The sequence below is a fragment of the Cervus elaphus genome, chromosome 5, assembly GCF_910594005.1.
Source record: "Cervus elaphus chromosome 5, mCerEla1.1, whole genome shotgun sequence".
NCBI lineage: Eukaryota > Metazoa > Chordata > Mammalia > Artiodactyla > Cervidae > Cervus > Cervus elaphus.
Window position 1 is genome coordinate 89725032 of NC_057819.1, and position 22007 is coordinate 89747038.

The window sequence follows — 22007 nt, forward strand, 5'->3', positions numbered from 1 at the left end:
GACTTCACTGGTAGTGCAGTGGATAAGAATCCTCCTGCCAATGCAGGGGACATGGATTCAATCCCCTGGTCTAGGAAGATCCTACATGCCTCAAGGCAGCTAAGTCCGTGAGCCACAACTATTAAGCCCGTGAGCTGCAATGACTGAAGCCCATGCACCTAGAACCTGTGTTCTGCAACAAGAGAAGGCACTGCAATAAGTCCACACACCCCAACGGAGAGTAGCCTTCACTCACCGCAACTAGAGAAAGCCCATGCCAAGCAGTGAAGACTCAGCACAGCCAAAAATAAATAAATGAATCTTTAGAGCCCACCAGACTCCTCTGTCCATGGGGTTCTGCAGATAAAAATACTGGAGTGGGTTGCCACTTCCCGCTCCAGGGGATCTTCCTGACTCAGGGCTAGAACGCACGTCTCTTGCGTCTCCTGCATTGGCAGGCAGATTCTTTATCATTGCACCACCTCAGAAGCCCAACTAAGTAAGGACTTAGTTGAGGGTAATTCCAAGATTTCTAGGTGAAAAAGGGACACAGAATTCATGAGTGAAATCTCTCTTCCTCTGGATAAAAGTCCAGTTCCAAATTTAAAATGATATATTGTCAACACAGCACAAAGCTACACGGACAGTTCACATTCCTTCTTATCAATTAGTGTGCACATGCAAAAGGGCAACACACAGACGCATGCATACACACAAAGACACATACATATGCATACACACATATGCACACTCATACACACACTTGCACACAAAATCTTCCAAGGGAAGTTTGTCTTCAGAAAACTAACAAATGAGATCCACTAGATGAAACATTCTGATTTCTGACACCTGTCTTTAAGTCAGAATTCCATCACTATTTGCATAAGACTTTGAAGTCCTACAGAACAGAACCCTAAAATGTTTCTGATGGAGACATGACCAGGAGAACTGTTTTCACAAATAGAATCCCATTTTCCTTTATTGTTTCTTCCTGCAGGGAGAGAAAAAAAAAATGACGTAAAAATTGGTGTGTCATTATTTTTAGTTTAAGAAACAGAAAAGAAACACTTAAATACCACAAAACTCCCTTTTATAGAACAACTAAACACCCACAACATAACCCAAATGAAAGCATCGTAATCAACTGGAAATGTTAAGCCATGTACCGAATGATGGCTTGGCCATCAACCACAATCACAGCAGGGAAACTTGTTCAAGGTGACGGCTGCAACGATGGACCAAAGAAAGAGATGGACCTTTGTCATTTAGACTCTCTCTTCTGAAGCAATAAGCTGACATTTCCAAGAGTTAAGGATTTATTTATTCTTTTGAGCACCACAACTTTTTTTTTTTTAATGGAACCATTTGACCAAAACTCCTTCTGAAAAATATCCCATCCTTTCGTATATTCTTATGCAAATTATGCAAAACAAAATGTGATCTTGGCAACTCAAGACCATCATTGTAAATTCCAACTCTTATTTTGGGGCTAAAAGACTCAGGGTGATTAGAAACAAATGGAGGTTACCCAACATTAAGGGGCATCTTTTTTTCAGTCCTTTTAGTCCCTGTTTTTATAGCTCTGTCTTCTCCTTTGCAGTCAAACTTTGGCTATTCACTCTGACTATAAGGGTATTTGAATCTTAAATCTACTTGTTTCTTTTCGTGATGTATATCATTTTTGTTCTCCTGAGAGTCTGAAAAACAAATAACCAAGCAAGTTTTCAAGATTGTACATAAAGTAAAAGTAAGCAGGCTCCCTGAAAATCAAAGGTTTACTCATGCTTAAACTACACGATGGTAACTTTAGTGCCTGGAAGGTTGTATCATGTAGTAGGGGTTAAGAGGAGAATTTAACATCAGCAAAACCCGAATTTGACCTTAAATAATCCACTTGATTTCTCTCAGCCTCAGGTTCCTCTTTGGCACAAAGAGAAAGAATAACATGTTCACTAGAGTTACTTGGAGGTTAAATGCGATAATGCATGCAAAGTCCCTAGCTCTATGCCTGCCACATTACTATCCTCAATTAATTAAGGCTACCATTATCATTATTATTAGTTCAGGGACATGCATTGTGACTGCTCAAACTGTTCCTTATCTCTTTGAACTGCCTCTAAACTGGAAAGAAGAATATTATGGGTGCCAAGACCAGGGAGAATTTCAACCACAGTTAAAGATAGAAGCGTGATGTAGTTGGAGAAAGGGCTCAGACCCTTCACACTGTCAAGGTCCAGGCAGGGTCAAGTGTACCGAACCAAGTCAGCCAGCCATGAGTTTAATCACAAGTCAGAGTAAGGTCTCTAGGCAGAGTCTGGTTTTTGTTTTGTTCTGTTTTTTTGAAATATGATTCCTTTAATGTTCCAGACATTTTAAACATTCATAATATCACCTTATTTCATAAGTCATTTTCTCTTTGGTACAGATTCTGTGTCCATGATCAGAGACAGTTCTCAGAGACTCAGCCAGCAGAAAGGACACAAGGAAAGCAACAACTCAGAGTGATCGTCATCAAATACCTCTCCCATATTGGGGACAGTTCACCCCGGTGTCAGCTTTTATTATGAGTTATTATTTGGACACTCAGTATCTATCGTATGAGCTATTGCTGGGGTTTTGTTCAAAAGGGATTGAGACTGAGTCAGGGATCCTGGTCATGCAGGGGAGGGGTACCCAGGAGTCAGGAGGAACACATAAGGGTGGGCAGGGTTCGGGGTGATGGCTCCAGCCACATCAGGGCAGCATCTACGGCTCGCTTCCATCAACACGTGGGCAGTGCCACGGTGGGAAGGTTGGTGAGATTAGCTAAGAGGACCAAGGCCAGTGGCTTGTGATCCAAAGATCCCACTGTATAGAGACAGAAATTCTTCTTCTTACAACGTCCCTTGCTTCCAAGCTTGGCTTTGGTAAGCTTGCTTATGTTTCATTTGTTTCTCTGAAATCAAAGAAACCTTTTCAAAAAACTCTGTTTATTAATAAACCCTGTGTCTCCTAATTCTCCCCTGACTATTGTTCAGGTCCAATGAGGTGTTTCCCTGGATGGTGCATGTGCCCTTCATGCTCAGATCTTTTTACTTGTTGCTATTTCATCTCTAACTTAACACACAGGCATCCTTGTCCTAGTATTTTCTTTAAAAATGACATCATTTTTCCATGAACATATTGTCACCATCATTAGCTTAACTGTTTGCCTAGTGTTGGGCATGTGAACTGTTTTTCTTTTCTTTCTTTTCTTTCTTTTTTTCTAGCATGAAAAGCCCTCATTGCAAATACCTTTGTACCTTGGGGGTTATTTCCTTGGGGAAGCTTCTAGGGCATGGGATTTCCAGGTCAAAGGGTGCGAACTGTTTCATGCTGTTATTGCACATTGAGCTTATGAACTTGCCCTTATAACTCCAGAAGGCTGTTTTGAATCTAACGTCGTGTGTTAGCACTGTAGGCTGCTGCGAATTATTGAACGAGTAAACTGAAGCACTGTTGGGCTAGAGAAGTATTGATTAAAAGAAGAAAGCAAAGCTGAGGTCTGGAAGAGAGGAGAGGAAGGAGGGAGGGATGGAGGGAGGCGGGGAGGGAGACAGTGGGCTGAAAGTCTGTGGTTTGTAAAAATGACTTCGACTGCAGCCGGGTGATGGTCCTCAGTGTGTTTCATCACTTGGATGTTGAGAGAGGAAACGTTTTGTGGGGCTTTCTTCAATTTACTTGGCTCAGCCTGTAGCACTTGTACGCATGGGTACTTCCCTAAACCTCTTTCTTTTTTTATAATTGTATTTATTTATACACCTATTGTTGGCTGTGCCCAGTCTTCCTTGCTGCGCTGGCTTTCTCTAGGTGTGGCGCTCGGGGACTCAGTAGCTTCTCTTGCTGTGGAGCATGGGCTCTAGGGCGTGCGGGCTTTAGTAGTTGCAGCACCAGGGCTCAGTCGTTGAGGCTCCCGGTCTCTTGCACAGGCTCGGTCATTGTGGAGCACCTGCTTAGTGGCTTCTCAGCATGTGGGATCTTCCTGGACCAGGAATCGAACACGTGTCTCCTGCATTGGCAGGTGTATTCTTTTCCTCTGCACCACTGGGGAAGCCCCCTAAACCTCTTCCTTGCCTCTGAGCTCCTATACTTTTTAGCTCCGCCCATGATGCATCACACTGAAGCTGGGGGAAAAAAAGAGCCCCATATGCGCTGCCGATACTGAGAACCAGGTTTCTGTTTTCACTTCCTCCATCTCCCTGAGGGCTTTTGCAAAACTCTAAATTATGCTGCCACCCACGTTATCTATTCTCTCTTTTAACTCCCAATTTCCTGCCTTTCTAATAATTACCAACACGTTGGAGTCAGACCTGGGTTGGAATCCTGGCTCGGCGGCTCTGCGACTTACTCCGTGTGTCCCTAAGCAAGTAACTCCATGTCTCTGAGCCCCATTTTCTCTCTCTGGAAGATGAGGCTTAACTCAGTGCTTGACATCCAGCTCAGTGAGTGGTTGCATTGGGTGATTATGGTTTGAGCTGTGCTTAAACCAGCAACAGAGGGAATAAGATTAGAAGCATAAAATCTCTATGTCGCCATCTGTAAAATGGGATATTATCATGAGTTGTCATGAAAGAACATCACGTGAGGGAGTGCCCTGGAAGTTCAGTGCTTAAGACTTGGTGCTTTCACCGCTGAGGGTCTGTATTCAGTCCCTGGTTGGAAAACCAAGATCCCACAAGCAGCATGATGCAGCCAAAAAAATGAAAACATTACATGGTGTCCATAAGAGTATGCGATAGGCACCCAGCAGATGCTCTGCGTTATCTTTCTCTCCTCTCCCTCCCCATCATCTCCTCCCCTCCCCTTTCCTTTTCTTATCCTGCCTTTCCTGCCCTGCCCTTCTTTGCCCTGTCTTCTATTTGGATAATCACAGAGGTCCATTCCACTGCAAAAGAATGTACAAAACCCCTCCCATTCTGCCCTCCTGTGGGTGGACAGGCAAGATAAACTAGGAGGAGAGAATCCTCCTGGTGGTAGAGAAAAAGGTAGTGGTTTGGCCCAGGTCATCTATAAGGGAAAGGAAATAAACAAACTGCTGGTGGCGGAGACAGAGAAAAGCTGTGACTCGAGGGAAAGCAGCCGGGAAGGAGGCTTTTGACAAATCAACCCAGCCTGAAATCTCTGAGTCACTGCAGAGGGTCTGTCTGCAAGACAGATTCAGGGCTGGTTAGTGAGTGCTCCCCGAAGGGGAGGTGAGAGCCAGGGTACTACTGAGTCATGGCTGAGAAGGGGACAGCCAAGGAATTGAGAAATAAAATGCCTAATTGTACCTGGGGTTTTATATGTCATTAAATCCGATTTTAACTGCCTGCCTTTTTGTACCATGAGTGGATGGTAACTATACTAGAGACGGTTATTATGCTTAACTGTTTTAATGAGTTTTGTTATGTGTATGGGAGAGGAAATTAGGTAGAAAAGTGTGCAATGCTCTGCTGCTCTAACTTTATGGTCAGAGTTACAACCAACACCCAGTTATTCAAGCCTAAACCCAGAATAGGAAAGGTGATGTGGGGGGAGCGGCAGGGAAGAGACAGAGTCCTTACTGATGTGATCTGGCTTCAGAAAGTATATGTCACAGGTCAACAGGACACCACCGAGGACACAAATACCCACATCAGGAGGAGGGTGTGAATGCGGGCAAGTGGATGTCATGGGTCAGGGCTCCTCCACATGGACTTCTGTTGGCGTTGCCTCTGGTCTCAGACCCTGGCTCCAAGGTGGATCCTTGTAGACAGAGTCAAACAGTTCTCCAAGAGTTGGGTGAGAAAATGAAAATGCATGGGGAAATTCAGTTGGAAACCTAATTCAATGTGTGATGGTTGCTCTCAGACCAAGGCAGAGGAGGCCCCTCCACACACTCTGGCATAGCATTTATCATACTTTAATACAAGTATCTACTTTCTGACCCACACCCCCCACTAGATCGCAAGCTAAGACAGAGATCACGTCTTAGTAGATGCTGCATTTCCCATGCCTGGGACGGTGTCTGACACATGCTAGGTGCTCATAAGTTTACTGTGAGGGTTAAATGAGTTCATGCATGTTCATCGAGTACAGTGCCTGACACATAATTAGTTCTCTCTATCAAATATGAGCATCAGCATCACCATTATCATCACCATCACAATCATCACTACTCCCATCATCACTACAACATCATCACCATCACCGTCATCAACACAATCATTGCCACCATCATCACCATCATTACCACCATCATGGCCATCATCCAACATCATCACCACCATCATCACCATCACCACCATCAACCACCACCATCATCACCATCATCAACACAATCATCACCACCATCATCACCACCAACTACCACCATCACCACCATCATTATCAACACCATCATCACCATCACCCAACATCACCACCACCATCATCACCATCAGAAGATCAATTTCCCAGTGACCAGGGCAAGTCACTAAACTTTGTTTATCAATTTCCTCTTCTAAGAGTAACCGCATGCTCACTAAGATCACTTTTGGCCCTGACACCCTCTGTTTCTCTCAAGGGTGTGTCTTACCTGCTCTCTATATTAGTCACAGAAATTTCTGAATCCAAAACTGTCTTCCTCTGCCTACCAATGCATGTTTGGACCACTTTCCCAAACCAACTGGAGCTGTGTGCTCAGGGCACTCAATTTTGCCTCTGTGTGTGTGTGTGTGTGTGTGTGTGTGTGTGTGTGTGTGTGTGTTATAATTAGTTTAAAGAAAATATGACTAGAAAATTAAATCCTTTGCAAATGCCTCATCTAATACTGTTCAGAGGCAAATGGAAATATTTTTGCACTGCCTGCTGTTTGAGATTATCCACATGAGGGCTTTCATTCGTCAGCATATCTAACAAAGAGTTAACAGAAAATCTGATAATAAAACAGCAAGCTCTGTGTACCACCTTGCCATAGGACCCACTGTCATTTTTGGATGGAAAAACAGGACAACGTGAAATGAGAAGTTGAGGAAAATAACAGAAGCTGGAATGAGATGCCAGAGGAAGGCAACCATAAAATAACTGCAAACACAGAGAAAAAAAAGGTGTGAAGAACATAGAATACAATTACTCTAGTAAATGGTATTCACAGAATGCAATCATTTGCGTGAGAAAAGGGGGACATATGGCGATTATGCACACATATGTATATTCATAAGTATCACTAATAAATTATACAACAAATTGATAGCATTAGTGGCCTTCAGGGAGGAAAGATGGGTGGCCAGGAAGGCTAGGGGTAGAGAGACAGTTTTACTAAACTCTTTACTCTTTTGTCCTTTTTGACCACGTGAATACTTTGCTGGTTTCAAAATAGATTGTTGAAAATTTATTCTGACTCTTTGCGACCCATGTACTGTAGCTCACCAGGCACCTCTGTGCGTGGAGATTCTCCAGGCGGGAATACTGGAATGGGTTGCCATCCCCTCCTCCAGGAATTCTTCCCAACCCAGGGATCTAATCCAGGTCTCCTGGATTGCAGGCAAATTCTTTAGTGTCTGAGCCACCAGGGAAGCCCAAGTATACTGCAGTGGGTAGCCTATCCCTTCTCCAGGGGATCTTCCTGACGTGGGAATCGAACCAGGGTCTCCTGCCTTGCAGGAGGATTCTTTACCAGCTGAGTTACCAGGGAGGCCTATTCCATAGGGTGAGCAGAGAATAAACCAGAAGCTGGAATCTGGGTTCTGGTTGTGTGTTTCTCAGCATCCATCTGTGTGATTTATACGAGCCATTCCTCTCTCTGGACCTCTGCTTCATCCTGCTGCCCGCACCCTCCAGAGTGAAGGAGTTCAACTAGACATTAGGTTACATTACATCCTCCCATCTTTCAGGATTTGCTTTTACCCTGGAGCGCAGTGGTTCAGCAGAGCATGAACTTACAGCCCTCTACTCTGGACCTGGTCCTTCCAGCCCCCATCTTTCTTCTGGTGGCCGTGTGCCCGTGTTTGCCCTCTGAGCCCTGGGATTTAGTGCTAGTGAAAGATGAGCAGCTGAGAGCTTGAACTCCAGTAAAATAGGAATGACCAAAAACTGCCCAAAAAAAGAAAAAAAAATCAGAGAAATCTAAGAAAGAGCCTGGAAAAAGAACGTACTAGGAGAGGCCAAGTATAATATAAGAAAGCCATAGAGTGAGTGGGAGAAGCAGCGGAGATGCTGAAGCACGTGCAAAGTGAGAGGGAACAGCAACTCCAGTGCCAGCCCCATGGAGGGAGGCTGGGAAGGATGGGGAAATGAGGTGCCCAGTGATCAAAACCCAGTGAAGTTCTGCTCGCCCTTTCTAGCAGCTCTGGAGCCCCCATCATGACCAGTGGACACTGGCTGAGGTCTTGTGACACTGTAGCCACCTCAGTGCACCCAGAGGTCACCAGTTACATGAGCTAAGAATCAGAGGGGACCCCAAGGCTTCAGGCAGAGGTTGGGAAGAGAAGAAAGGAAGGAAAAGGGAAAAAGAGAAGGGAGGAGAGAGAGAGGCAGAGCGATAGGGACCCCAGGGCAGTACAGTGTCAGAAAAAGAAAGACAAAGAGAAAGAAGGAAGAAAAGGTGAGCTATTTAGGTTCACAGATAGACCCACAGAGGCCCACCTGCCCCATAATTGCAATGAACTCTAGGATGAGAAGCAGTGTCAGCTCATCACCAGGAGTCCTAAAAGAAAATGCACTTGGCATCTTAAGCAGAGCCAAGAACACATTGTTACTGCCCACACTTCCCTCTTGCCACCCACCACCTCCACTTAATCCCAGAGGTGGTGATGGGAGCGAAAAAGAACCCACAGCCATCAGAAGAAAGATCAGGTTCTGGAAGGGTCAGGTCCAAAGTAAAGGGCTTGGTGGGTTCATACCAATGGGTATGGGACCATTTTAAAGACCTCAACATCCAAGATCCCATCCCAAGAGCAGAAAATGCAGGAAAAACAGGTGAAGGAACTGATGGCATTTAGCCTGGAGAAGAAAAGACTTTCTTGAAGATTTGGCAAGAAGGCTGACTGCTAGCGCCCCTTTCACCACTGATGTACTTCGATTTTATAAAGTATTTTGAAGGGTTCCCATGTGAAAGAAAGATCAAACTTATTTTGTGTGGCTCCCCAGGGATAAATTAGGAGACATTTGCAAAGAGACTGATTCCAATGTGACAAAAGGGAGCTTTAAACACTGCCAGGTGTTTTGGAATACAATCAGTTACCAGTGGACTGTCACTGATGGGATGTGTAGCAGGAATTCCGAAGAGCCAGGCGAGGTGGTACCTATGGCACATTCCAAAAAACTGGAGCACACCTCATGTGAACAGCTGACTCACTGGAAAAGTCCCTGATGCTGGGAAGGGTTGAGGGCAGGAGAAGAGGGCATCAGAGGATGAGAGGCCTGGATGGCATCACCGGTGCAATGGATATACAGTGGACACCAATGCAATGGATATACAGTGGACACCGATGCAATGGATATACAGTGGACACCGATGCAATGGACATGGCATCACTGATGCAAACTTTGGAAAATGGTGAGGGACAGGGAGGCCTGGAGAACTGCAGTCCATGGGATTGCAAAAACTCAAACACAACTGGGCGACTGAACAACAACATGTTATGTTCCAATAAACATGCCCCTGAGCAGTAGGGATTGGGGATAAGCAGGAAAGTCATGGGATCCAGTGAAGCCTGATCAAGCCCACAACTGTCAGCTCCTACAACAGGATTATAAAAACGGAAAATCATATCGCCTTCAATGGGCCTTCCCTCCCAGCAAACTCATTTCGCGGGAGAAAGAGCTGATAATTGGCCGTGGTGGTCACCCACCAGATTGTGGGCTGGCTGGCGCCCAAAGGTCACACTGAAGGCCAGGAAGCCAGGTGTGGAGTGACAGATGTTTTAGAGACAAACAGGAAAAGGGAAATTTTCTTAAAAGCTTCTGACTGGGAAATCACAATGCTAAATGTGAACTTCTCGGTGGATAGGTCGCATGGGGCAGGTCAGGAACTGCCTTGTGAATTTGGTTTTTCAGCCAAGAGAGCTTGCCTGATTCACGAGAGCTGTCATGTCATGGAGCTCTGACAGCACAGATGCCGTGGGGCAGGGTTTGAGAGCACAGGGGCTGGAGCCAGGCTGCCAGCACTGAAAGGCTGCTCTCCTGCTTCAGCTGTGTGGCTTAGGGTGAGTAACTCAACCTCTCTGTGGTCAGGAATCCTCTGCTTTGGAGTAGAGAAAATAGCAGTATTCATATGTGCCTCATCGGATTATTTTGAGGGTTAAACATTTAGAATGTTTATGACACTTTTTTTTTTTCCTGTCATTTTTTTGGTTTGCTTTCAGGGGTGGTGCTCAGTCGTGTCCGACTCCTTGCAACCCCATGGATTGTAGCCCACCAAGTTCCTCTCTCCATGGAATTTTTCAGGCAAGAATACTGGAGTGGGTTGCCATTTCCTACTCCAGCGGATCTTCCCGACCCAGGGCTCAAACCCAGATCTCTTGCATCTCCTGCATTGGCAGGCAGATTCTTTACCACTATGCCACCTAGGAAACCTGGTTTGGTTTACTCTTTATTTACTTGGCTGTGCCAGGTCTTAGTTATGGCATGCAGGTGGTGTCTTTAGTGGCAGTATGTGAACTCTTTACTTGTGGGCATGTGGGATCTCGTTTGCTGACCAGGGATCAAATCCAGACCCCCCACACTGGGAGCTCAGAGTCTTAGCCACGGGACCACCAGGGAAGTCCTGACACTTGTTTTTAATGTAAGTCACTTGAAATAAATCCTAGAGATTAGGAAGACCTACATTTATTATACGGTTATTATTTTTCATGCTTTTGAAGGCAGCAGGGTGGGAAAGGAAAAGCTTAGACTTTGGAATGAGTTAGAGCTGAATTCAATTCCTGCTCTCCATGCCCTTGGTTCAACAGTTGTAAAAAGAGGGTAAAAATACCACACACACACACACACACCCGCCCACCTGCAAGGTTGGAATGAGAAGTTAAATATGTGTCTGGTTCGGTTGCCTGGCATATAGAAATATTCAGGAAATCTTAGTTCCCTTCTCCTCTTCTCCATTTTGATGTGTTTCATCTAGGTGCCAGGGCACTGTACTAAGATATAGAGGCAAAAATGTGAATGAGATGTGGTCTCTGTCCTCAAAGGGCTCACGTCCAAAAGGAAAGGCTGGACACACACAGTGACAAGGTGCTATACAAAGGCTATGATGGAGCTATCGATCCAGTTACCTTGGAGGCAATGTTTCAGCTAGGACTTGAGGCAAGGGTAGAACTTCACAGAGCTGTCCAAGTATTGGTCAAGAAACGGGTCGGGGGATTTCAGGCAGTGTAGGAAACGCACTGCATCCATGGGCCAAAAAGAAAGTCCACGATCACTTGGGATCACCAGCCACCCCTGTGTCTGCCTCTGGATTTCTGTGCCAAGATCCTGGGGCCCATGCAGGATACCCTTCCTCTCTGTGAAGAGGTGGCCCATCTGGAGAATTGGAGAAGCCATGGCAGAGAAGATGCTCGGGCAACCAAAAGCTTCATGTGTACATTTCAAGGGGGGGGGAAAAAAACAGGAAAGAAAAAGCCCATAACAGGTGAACAAATCAGAAACATAAAAGGTCTCAAAGGTTTCTACAGGACAGAGCTTTGTGCCAGCCCAGGGCTATGACGCTGGGAGATGTCTGGCTGCTTCATCAGTCATTTCACTGAACTCACAAGCTCCCCCCACCTTGGCCGGGAAATGTGTCACCGTGGCCCCCCTCCCAGGACTGCTGGGACCAGACTGAAGCCCTGGTAAATGAGCCTCTGTCAGGGGCCCCACAAAACTGGCAGATTCAGATCCTTCCCCCAAAGCCAGCAACAGATGTGTTCTAGGAACCAAATCCATAGCAGAATTTTAGCAAAACCCAACCTCAGGAGTTTCTCCCCCAAGTGAATGAGACACGCCAAGGCAGAACATTTTAAAAAGCTAGGGACTTCCCTGGCAGTCCAGTGGTTAAGACGTCGCCTTCCAATGTAGGGAGTACAGGTTAGATTCCTAGTTGGGGAGCTGAGATCCCAGGAGCCTCAGGGTCGAAAAAACCCACCAAAACATAAAACAGAAGCAACATTGTAACACAACCAATAAAGACTTTAATTGATTAATTAAAAAGCTGAATGAAAGTGTCCAAAAGTGCCCAGGGGTTAGTGGAAGACCTTGAACCTGCCCAGAAGGGAAGAAAGACATCATCAGCTAAACAGCTGTGGGAACCCAGCTGTGAGAATGGCAGACTTGGAGTCTCGGGTCCTTGGAAGTCACTCTCCGCCCTCCTGCCCATCCAGGGAGGCTATGCTTGGTGGACTGCGGTCAGGGGTGAGCAGCAGACTCCCCCAGGGAAGTGGCTAAGATGGGGACACCGGAAGTTCCTTAAAGGCAGGGCTGCCCCTGCTGGGCCCAATCTGCTAGAGACCCAGGGACTGCTCCCAGCAGCTCAACACACATACTCATCTACACACCGCACACAGGCAAAACACCAACTACACACCAGGTCCAGAGCTGCCGATATCCACCCACACATCAACACACTTGTTGGCACCCACCACCGGCTAAATGCAAACGGTCCACCCAAGTGGAGCATACACACCATCCCTCTATCCTACACACAACACACATACTCAAATAGCCACAGTGCAGCATCTGCAAAAATAAACCCACAGCCACCAGATACACCGAGATGCCCGTTCACACGTACACACGCACATCCTACCCACTCTCAGCGCCTGACGCCCCACTCACACACTTGCTCAAAGGCCCACATTAGACAGAGGCTTCGGGTTCTCGACAGTCCACCCGACACAGTGAGACGTGGCCTCACACTCATCCACACACGGCCCACAGACACGCAATGTTGCTACTCCACGTCTCACCCGCCAGCCCCGCACAACCCGGCACATCTGTGCAGCGCATCCCCCACCCGGCCGGCTCTGGCAAGAGGCTTCCCTCTCGGTGTGCAGCGGCCACAGTGGCCAGGAATTAAAATGCAGCGAGGAGGAGCCGCGCGCGTCAGCACCGCGTCTCCGGGAGCGCACGGCGCTCGCCGCCGCCGCCCCGCCCGCCCGCCCGGAGCCGCGGGGCCGGCGAGCCGAGGAGCAGGTGCTGGAAACCCAGCCGCGCCAGCGTCGCGCGGCCGCTGCCCAAGTTCGCCCGGGGCCCGGAGGAGGGCCGGGCAGGCGGGAGGCGAGCGCAGCCGGCGCCGCCTCCACCGCGGGGCTGAGAGTCTCGAGAGGAGCCGGACGCGCGGAGCAGCGAGTCCGGGTCACCCCCAAGAGGAGTAGCCGGGGCTCCGCAGTCCCCAGCTCCTGGAGCACCGGGGCAGGAGAAAGAAGAGGCGAGGGACGACGAGATCGGGCTTTTCTGGAGATTCGAGGCACTTCGCAGAGCCGTGCGGGGCGGGGAGAAGCGACACTTCCCTCTGGCCAGCAGCCCTGAAGGAGCCCGTCGACCGGCAGCCTCCGGCGGGACCCTGAAACGCCCCCAGCCCCAGGCGAGGGCGGTCACATTGCAACGCAGGACGCGGGCGGGGCAGGACTCGGGGGAGCCTAAGCAGGTCTCCGCCGAGCGCATCCAGAGGAGCAGTTAGGAGGGTCCCAGAGGAAAGGGAAAGAGGGCCAGCAGGGCGACCGCTCATCCTGGTACACACCCACCCCACCCGCCCAGCCAGGAGCGGCCGCGCGCCTCTGGGGGCGCTCGTCCCCCGGCACCTTCTCCCCTACCGTGTCCCAGCACCGCGGGCCACCGGCGGGCGGCCCTTGGGGATGTCCGAATCAGGCATGGTGGCCGAGTGGCTGCTCTCCCGGGACCAGCGTAAAAGCTGGGGTTAGGCGGAGCCCGGAGGGACTCAGCTCAGGGTCCCCCGAGGTCCAAGACAAGGGGACGCGGGCGCAGCACCCAGGGACCAGAGAGGCGGCGCCCAGCGGGGCCGCTCCAAAGCTAGTGGCCGGCGTCGGGCATCCTCAGGAGGACTCGGAGCCAGGAGAGCCTGGGAGGCGCTCGGGAAGGCCCGTGCCAGGGGCGGCGGGCCGAGGCGGGCTCGGTCCCGGGCGGACGCCCGCGGAGGCGGCGGTGGCGGCGCCGGGCTGGCATGCCTCGCCACCGGAGCTCCTTTCGGGCGCACGCTTCCCTGGCGCGGGCTGCGCGCGGCGGCTGCCGCTGCTGCTTCCACGGCTGCTGCGGACTTCCATGGCGGCTCCGCCCGGCTGGGGCCGCCGCCGCTGCCGCCAGCCGCGGGCTGAATGAATGAGCCGGAGCGGCGGAGCCGGGCGGCCCGCGGCCGCACTCACCGGCCCGGGACGCTTCCGCATGGCCCGCGAGGAACCGGCGCCCGCGGCGGTGGCGGCGGCCGGGCAGCCCGGGGGCGGCCGGGGCGGCGAGCGCGAGCGGGCGCTGCAGGGGCCGGGGGGCGCCCGCAGGGGGCGGCCGTCGCTGAGCCGCGCTAAACTGCACGGGCTGCGGCACATGTGCGCGGGGCGCGCGGCGCCCGGGGGCTCCTTCCAGCGGCGGGCGCTCTGGGTGCTGGCCTTCTGCACGTCCCTCGGCTTGCTGCTGTCCTGGTCCTCGAACCGCCTGCTCTACTGGCTCAGCTTCCCGTCGCACACGCGTGTGCACCGCGAGTGGAGCCGCCAGCTGCCCTTCCCCGCCGTCACCGTGTGCAACAACAACCCGCTGCGCTTCCCGCGCCTCTCCAAGGGGGACCTCTACTACGCCGGCCACTGGCTCGGGCTGCTGCTGCCCAACCGCACCGCGCGCCCGCTGGTCAGCGAACTGCTGCGGGGGGACGAGCCGCGCCGCCAGTGGTTCCGCAAGCTGGCCGACTTCCGCCTCTTCCTGCCTCCCCGCCACTTCGAGGGCATCAGCGCCGCCTTCATGGACCGCCTGGGCCACCAGCTCGAGGACATGCTGCTCTCCTGCAAGTACCGCGGCGAGCTCTGCGGTCCGCACAACTTCTCCTCCGTGAGTGGCCCTCCGCGCGAACCCGCTCCCTCTGCTCCCCCACTCTCCCCAGCCCCGGGGTCTGGCAGCTCTTCCCCGGCCCGGGGGCTGGACCCCAGGCCCCTGGAGGTGACATCAGCCCAAGAGGCCCCGGGGCAGAACCCAATCTTAGGTCCCCCGCATCTTCTCCAGGTTGTGGGAACTCGGACGTCACTGCAGGAGGAGTCGTCTGGCTCCCTTGTTCCGGCCTCTCTCTTTGCACCCAACCCCCCTCTGGGATACCAGCCCCGCTTCTTCCAGGCCTCACCCCCACCCCCTACCCCAGGATCCACAGAACTCCACGTAGCTACTCTGTGTTTGGGGTGAAGGAATGGGAAGACAGGGAAGCCTGTCTGAAGTGTGGGCTTGTTGTCTTTGGGAAACTCAATAGGAAGCTCTTTAAATATGGGCAGGAATCAGGTAGAGCCCCTAAGCTCGCTGGGGACTCTAAGTAGCTTATGAGGAGAGTTCCCAAACACTTCCAATTTGGGAGACTTTGGAAGAAACCCCCAGAATACCAACCAAGGATGAAACTGTACCTAGTTTGGTGGGAGAGGCAGCAGCCCCTTCTGATACTTTTTAAACCGGCTTGTGTCCTAAGCAATCTGGAAATGGAGCCTGGTGGGCGCCATGGGGCCCCTTGACCCCACAAGGTGTGAGAATGGGTCTGTCCCTCTAGGGGAGCCAACGCCCTGCAGTGGGGAAAGCAGCGTGGCAGAGATACTGAAGCTGCGCTCAGGGTTTGTAAACGTTTTGTTGTGCTGGTTCTCCCATGCTGGGGTCTGGGTAAGGCAGCTGTCAGACAGAAGGTATCTGCCTTGTGCGGTCTGCCTAGGAGGAGTTGTGATGCCAAGCCTCAGCGTGGCACCAGCCTGTCCAGCCATTCGTGTATAAATGCCCCTTCGGGGGGGTTGGGCTTTGCCACCAGTGCCGGGAATGTTGGTGTGTGCAGTTTGTTCATAATGTTCTGATGGTGATTTTACCAGCTTTAGGCATTCCTCCTGACCGTCTCATCTCTGACAGTGCTTTTTTAGGATAGTGAAGAGATCCTTTGGTTCCAACAGGTGTTGGCACAGATGCCCATCAGGCCAGGCCTCTGATCGGCTGATTGGCCCAGTCCTGGTCTAGGATGGTGACCCTGGCTTCAGTCTTACTCTCTTTGTTTTGCTTTAAGCCTGTGTTTACGGTAGCTGTGAATTATCCACTCCCAAAATATCCCTGGTTTCCTGAGCTTTTCAGCTTGCTTTAAAAGAATACCTACTTTGTGGTTCCCCCGCCTTAGCAAGCAGGAGGTGCTGTTAACATATGTTTCTAAGTGACTTCGCCCAGACTTCAAATACAATTCTGAGTTCCATCTAACAAAGATAGAGGAAGCAAGGTCATGATCCTTTGTTTACAGTAAGTCCCTTACATATGAATCTTCGAGTTGCGAACTTTCAAAGATGCAAACCTACCTTTGCCTGTCCAATCACATAAGTCAGCTCATGTGTCTGGAGTACACTGTCATATGCGTGCATCCTCTCCAAGTGGTTGTGAGTTTGTGTACTTAATCCACAGTATTGTATAAAAGACAGTAGTACAGTATCTTTATTTCAAGCCCAGGATGTCTAGAAGTAAGCATAAAAGGGGCAGTGATATAGCTGGTACTACTGTACTTTTCAGGGTACTATGCAGTAAGATTAAAAATATTTTCTGTATTTTTTGTTTGTTTTTTTATGTATTATTTGTGTGAAAAAATATTATAAACCTGTTACAGTATGGTACTATATAGCCAATCGTGTTAGTTGGGCACCTAGGCTGACTTTGTTGGCCTTACAAATGGGACACATGAACGTGTTCTTGGAACAGAACTTGTTTGTATGTGGGAGCTTATTGTGTTGTTCTTTGGCTGACCACCAGCTAGCAGCCCCTAGAGTTAGACTGAAGTTTAGTGTTACATTCGAGTATCAGCAGCTCCAGTTCCAAGCTACACAACACCTGGAAAACTCAGCACATCTGATGATGGCTTTACAAAGCGTGGCTCGCGGGCTAACCACCAGAATTCACTTTTGACATTTACCACAACCCTGCTTTGGCAGAGTTTTATTCCCATGTTAAAGATGAGGGCTCGGAGATGCTAAAATGCTGTCCAAAGCCCAGAGTCAGCAAGCTCAAAGTCCAACTTTGTATACCACGGGATGCACACACAGAAGCCACCTGCAACCTTCCTCTCTGACCCTGGGCCTCTCTTCTATCAGAGGATCCCTGGGTAGGACTCTAGCCCTCAGCCACCTCCAAATCCTGTCCCTTCTGGGAGCGTGGCTGGAAGAGTGGAAACTGGCCCCTTGCAGGCGGATCATAGCCTTGGCCACTTGTTAGGGGTCTACAGAGCACATAGTGCTTGCAGAAGTCATCTGACCTCAGCCCCCCTGGCAGGAATGGCCCTGAGTTGATGAAAATCGGGTTCTTCTCACTGGGGCACACCCTTCTGTGACCACCCATACCCTGCCTTCCTGTGTCTGAAGATTTTGCAGGCCCACACCCACCTAAACCAAAGTGCTACTTCCATACCTCCCAAGGTATGTGTTCCTGGGGACTCAAGTGACCCCTAGTGGCTTCATATCATGGCACCGTCCTGGGAGTTTTCAGCGCCTTCACATTTCATGCTGTAGTTTTTCTCCAAGGGCCTCAGGATTAAAGATTGCACCCCTCTATCCATGGAGGCCAGAAGCTATTTCAGGGGAGCCCCTAATATACAGTGGGTGGGCCCATTAAGGAATCCTTTCTTTAACCACTCTACCCTGCCCCAAGCCTTGGTCAGCTTTGATGAAGGAACACTATAGTGTGTAGTGGTTAAGAGCATGAACTCTCAGGATGAACTGATGGCTCAAATCCTGGGAGGACCACTTGCTGTGTGCCCTTGGACAGGTGACTTAATCTCTCTGTTCTTTAGTTTCCTACTCCATCTAGTGGTGGTAGCAATAGTACATACACTACATTCTCTGTGATCATGGGCTTCCCAGGTGGCTCAATGGTAAAAGAATCCGCCTGCCAGTGCAGGAGATGTGAGTTCAGCCCTTGGGTGGGGAAGATCCCCTGGAGGAGGGCATGGCAACCCACTCTAGTATTCTTGCCTGGAGAATTCCATGGACATAGAAGCCTGGCGGGCTATAATCCATGGGGTCACAAAGAGTTGGATACAACTGAATGAATGAGCATGCACATAGGTATGTGTGAGATGGGCACTCTTTAGACTGTGCTGGACCCCCATAAAAATGCCACCTTTAAAAGGGCATCAGCTTCCTCTCTGGTCTCTGGCCTCCAGCTTATGCTGCCTGCCCTCTGCATCCACCCTTGGCGCTATAGTCAGAGCAGTCTTTCTAAAGTTCCTCTCAGAGCATGGCATCCCATTTCTTCAAACCCATCAGTGACTCACCTGTCCTAGGCCCTGGTTCCTCAGACCCTGCACCTGGGCCCTGCCCTATCTCTGGCCATGCTGTCTCTGGGACCACGTGCCCAAGCTCTGCTGAGCAGCTGACAACAGCTGGGCTGCTTCCTCTGCTACCCTAAGTGTGCCTTCGCCACCCCCAGCTGCTCTGTCTGCCCGGGGATGCCCAGTCATCCTTCAGGCTCCAGCCCTGGGGTTCCCTCTCTTTTGAAGCCTTGCCTGACCACCTCCGCTCCTCTCCAAACAACTGATGCCTTCCTCTTTTTTGCCCTCTACCCCCCGTTTAGGTGTCAATCCTCACACGCATACGTGTCACCACACTCCCCCCGCCCCCAACACACCGCCCTGGACTCGAGCAGGAACCAGATCTGATTTCCCTGACATCTCCAGCCCCCAACACAGACCCTGATATGCATATTCAGCACTCAGGAATGGTCTGGGGAGTGAAGACCTTTCCCAGGTAACCCCAAGACTTTTCATTGTTCTCCAGGATTCCTGAGTTAATTTCTCCAGGGAATACCAGGGCAATGCCTTTCTAATGAGGAAATGCCCAGTCAATTCGGGGGCATTTATTACTTTTGGGAGCAGAGGGAGAGAGAGTGAGGATGCCAAGATACCTGGAGTTCCCAAGGCCTAAGTGGCCCAGGTGAGGGATGAGCTTCCTGGGGGACCAGTGGGGAGATGTGCCCCCAAATCTCATTCTATCCTATTGGCCTCGGGCTCCAGAAATAAGCTCAACAGGGGAGATCAGAGAGTTGTGAGGGATATCTGTTGGGTTTTAGTCCGCAGGCCATTCAGGATGTGGTTATGTACAGCTCCTCTGTATCTTTGTCACAGCTGCGAAAGGGTTAATCACTCAGCGGTCAGACAAAGCAGCTCCGCTTCTGAATGTTCCTGTGATTTCCCTGGCATCTGCCGTGGACCTTGGGCCCTGAACACTCTGGCCACTCTGGGCTTTCCTGGGGGCAGGGAGACCAGCCTTCCCCAGTAATTGGACAGGACGCGGAACGATGAGGCCAGGCTCTGTGGGCATGGAGCCTCGGAGGAGGGCCTGAGGATCTGGGAACAGCTGCAGACAGAGGCCAGTCAGGGCCCAATGATAAGAAGCAGTGATGTTCTCTGGGAGGAGGCAAGGGTCCGGGGAAGCGTCCAGGCAGACCTCAGTTTAAGGCTTTGGCTCTGTCCCTGTTTAGCTGTGTGCCTCCCTCGCTAAGCCCCTGAAGGCTGGGAAGAAGATGATACATATGCAGTGACCAGCCGCTTCCTGAACAGCATAGGAGCTCACTATTCAAGAGCTGTTGTTATAATTTGATTAAGAGATAGGCACAGTCTTTGTATCTCATGGTAGCAGTTATTAATTATGATCAATATCATTATCATCTCTTATCAGGAGCACTTACCTGAGTGGCGATGTGCTCATTTCCTGGTTCATTCATTCCAACACCCAATGTATACTAAGCGTCAACTGTATGTCATGCTCTGATCTAGCTGCTGGGGATGGAACGTTAAATAAGGCATGGGATGTGTCCTCCGTGAACCTGTGGTGTTGTTGAGGAAAGAGATAACAGCAACAGATGCCAGGAGTCCAGAGGTGCTGCGTGGGCTCAGAAGGAGTACCCAGAGCAGACTAGGGATCTCTATGGGCTTCTGGGAGGAGGTGACGTCTGAGCGGAGTCTGGAGGGATCCATAAGAGTTCCAAGGTAGAGAAGGAGAGAAACAGGGCTTCATGGAGAGGGGGCACCTTGTGCAAATGGGGAGAACAGAGACATGAAAGGATGAGATTGGACACATCCTTTCTAGGGCTGAGTGTGGCTCAAAGCTGCGCACAGGGCTTGGGGGTTGGGGCTGGATGTGATGAGTCGGGGGAATAGTAACAGCGCACCTGTTCAATGGACACAAATTTGGGCAAATTCTGGGAACTGGTGAGGGACAGGGAAGCCAGGTGTGCCGTAGTCCGTGGGGTCGCAAAGAGTCAGACACCACTTGGCAATTAAACAAAAGCAACAATGACGACAATGCAAAGGTGTGATGAACACCTGGAGGCCACACAAAGTTTCTGAACTCTGTAGCAAAATCTCTGACTTCTTTCATTGCTGGCTATCACACTGACAGAGGGAGATCTCATCCGGTCCCAACCCCCATCCAACTGTCACCCCCTTGCCTAACTCCACCAGGAGAATTCCAGCCTTCCCTGCCCCCTGCCCCCCCTGCCTAACCCTGACCCCCACCCCCACCCCCCCATCTGTAGGAGTCAACCCTGAGTGCAGATTTTGGACCGGTCCTCTGTACTAAAGGCCAGGACAACAGCATTTGATTTCATCACACTTTGTCACAGGAAGCAGGCTGGCTGCTGCAAGCCAGCCACAGAAAACAAGAAATCATTTCAGCAACATGTTGTTTAAAATCAGCAAATTCCATTGAAGTGGTGCTAGGCCAGGCAGTCCAATAGTCGTGAAGATGGATGGCTTCTGGGAGGAGTGAAAAATACCTTTGCCTTTAGAGAAAGAGGAATAAACGAGCTAATACATATCAAGTGCTTAGAAGAGTTTCTGGAACCCAGTAAGGACTCAGTAAATGTGAGCTATTTCCGTTCATATTACTTGCAGTGAGCATTTCGAGCAAAGGACGAAGGCAAATAGTCCCGGGCAGCTGCGATGTACCAGACCCAAGCTGAGCACATTTCACACCATCTCAATTTTCACAATCACCCTAAAAGGTTGTGTAATCATCGCCGTTTGGCTGATGGGGGACATTCCCCTCTGGGCAGTTTTGTAGTCAAGCTGAAAGTCACAGAGCCAGCAGATAGCAAAGCTGGGATTTGAACCCAAATCCTCAGGACCACAAAGGCATAGCTGGATGAGGAAGGAGCAGGTTTGGTGGGGCAGAGGTTATTCTGGGAAGACCAATCCAGCCTTTATTCTGCCCTGAGCAGCCTATGTGACGTTGGCCTCTGCAGCTTCCTCTGTGAAATGAGAGCAGGAGCCAAATGACTAATGGGACTTAGCTGCAAAGTTCTCCATCCAAGTGAGCAGTCAGGGGAAAATAGGGTTTAACTGCTGCAGATGGCCCAAGCTCTTCAGCCAACCATTTTGTCTTTTTGCGGAGCTGAAACAGTGATGAAGGGGGGAAATGTACAAGTTATTGGAGTGCTAGAGACAGGATGGTGATTAAATAGACATTTATACAAGGAACATGAAAAGACTTCCCCCAGTTATGTGACTTCAGGGAAATCAGTTTGGGGAATCAGATGTCAGTTCTGCTCAGGTCTGTAGATATCCAAATGGACCCACATCACACTGATTCTGATAGTGGCTATTTGGGGGCCACTGTGGCTGGTCATGAAGGCATCAATCAGATGTCTGCCCAATTGAGAAGGGCTGGAGGAATAACCAGACCATTCGGTTTGTGCATCAGTCGCTTTGGTTCTCCTAAGTGATTTGCTGGGATCAGCTATTCAGAGATCCAGTCCACTAATGCACAATGAGCATCTACTGCATGCCACGCACTGGGCCACAAAGATGAGCCCAAACCCACTTTTTTTGCAGTAAACTGTCCTGCAAAGGTGAGTGTGCCTCACCATGCAGGAAGGGGGACAGACTCTAGCCC

At 50.3% G+C, this 22007-nt stretch overlaps 1 protein-coding gene across 3 annotated transcripts in view; it reads left to right on the plus strand.

The window, feature by feature from the left end:
* Nucleotides 1–22007, plus strand: part of ASIC2 (acid sensing ion channel subunit 2) — a 1206795-nt gene that overhangs the window by 902591 nt on the left and 282197 nt on the right. Inside the window, exon 1 of one of the 3 annotated variants that reach the window (XM_043903060.1) lies at nucleotides 13062–14955. The exons of 1 other annotated variant lie outside the window; for it this stretch is intronic. In XM_043903060.1, coding sequence (XP_043758995.1) covers nucleotides 14242–14955 — 714 coding nt within the window. In that variant the 5' untranslated portion in view covers nucleotides 13062–14241. Of the gene's footprint in view, nucleotides 1–13061; nucleotides 14956–22007 lie in introns of those variants that run through there. One more of the 3 variants, XM_043903062.1, reaches the window with a different exon arrangement.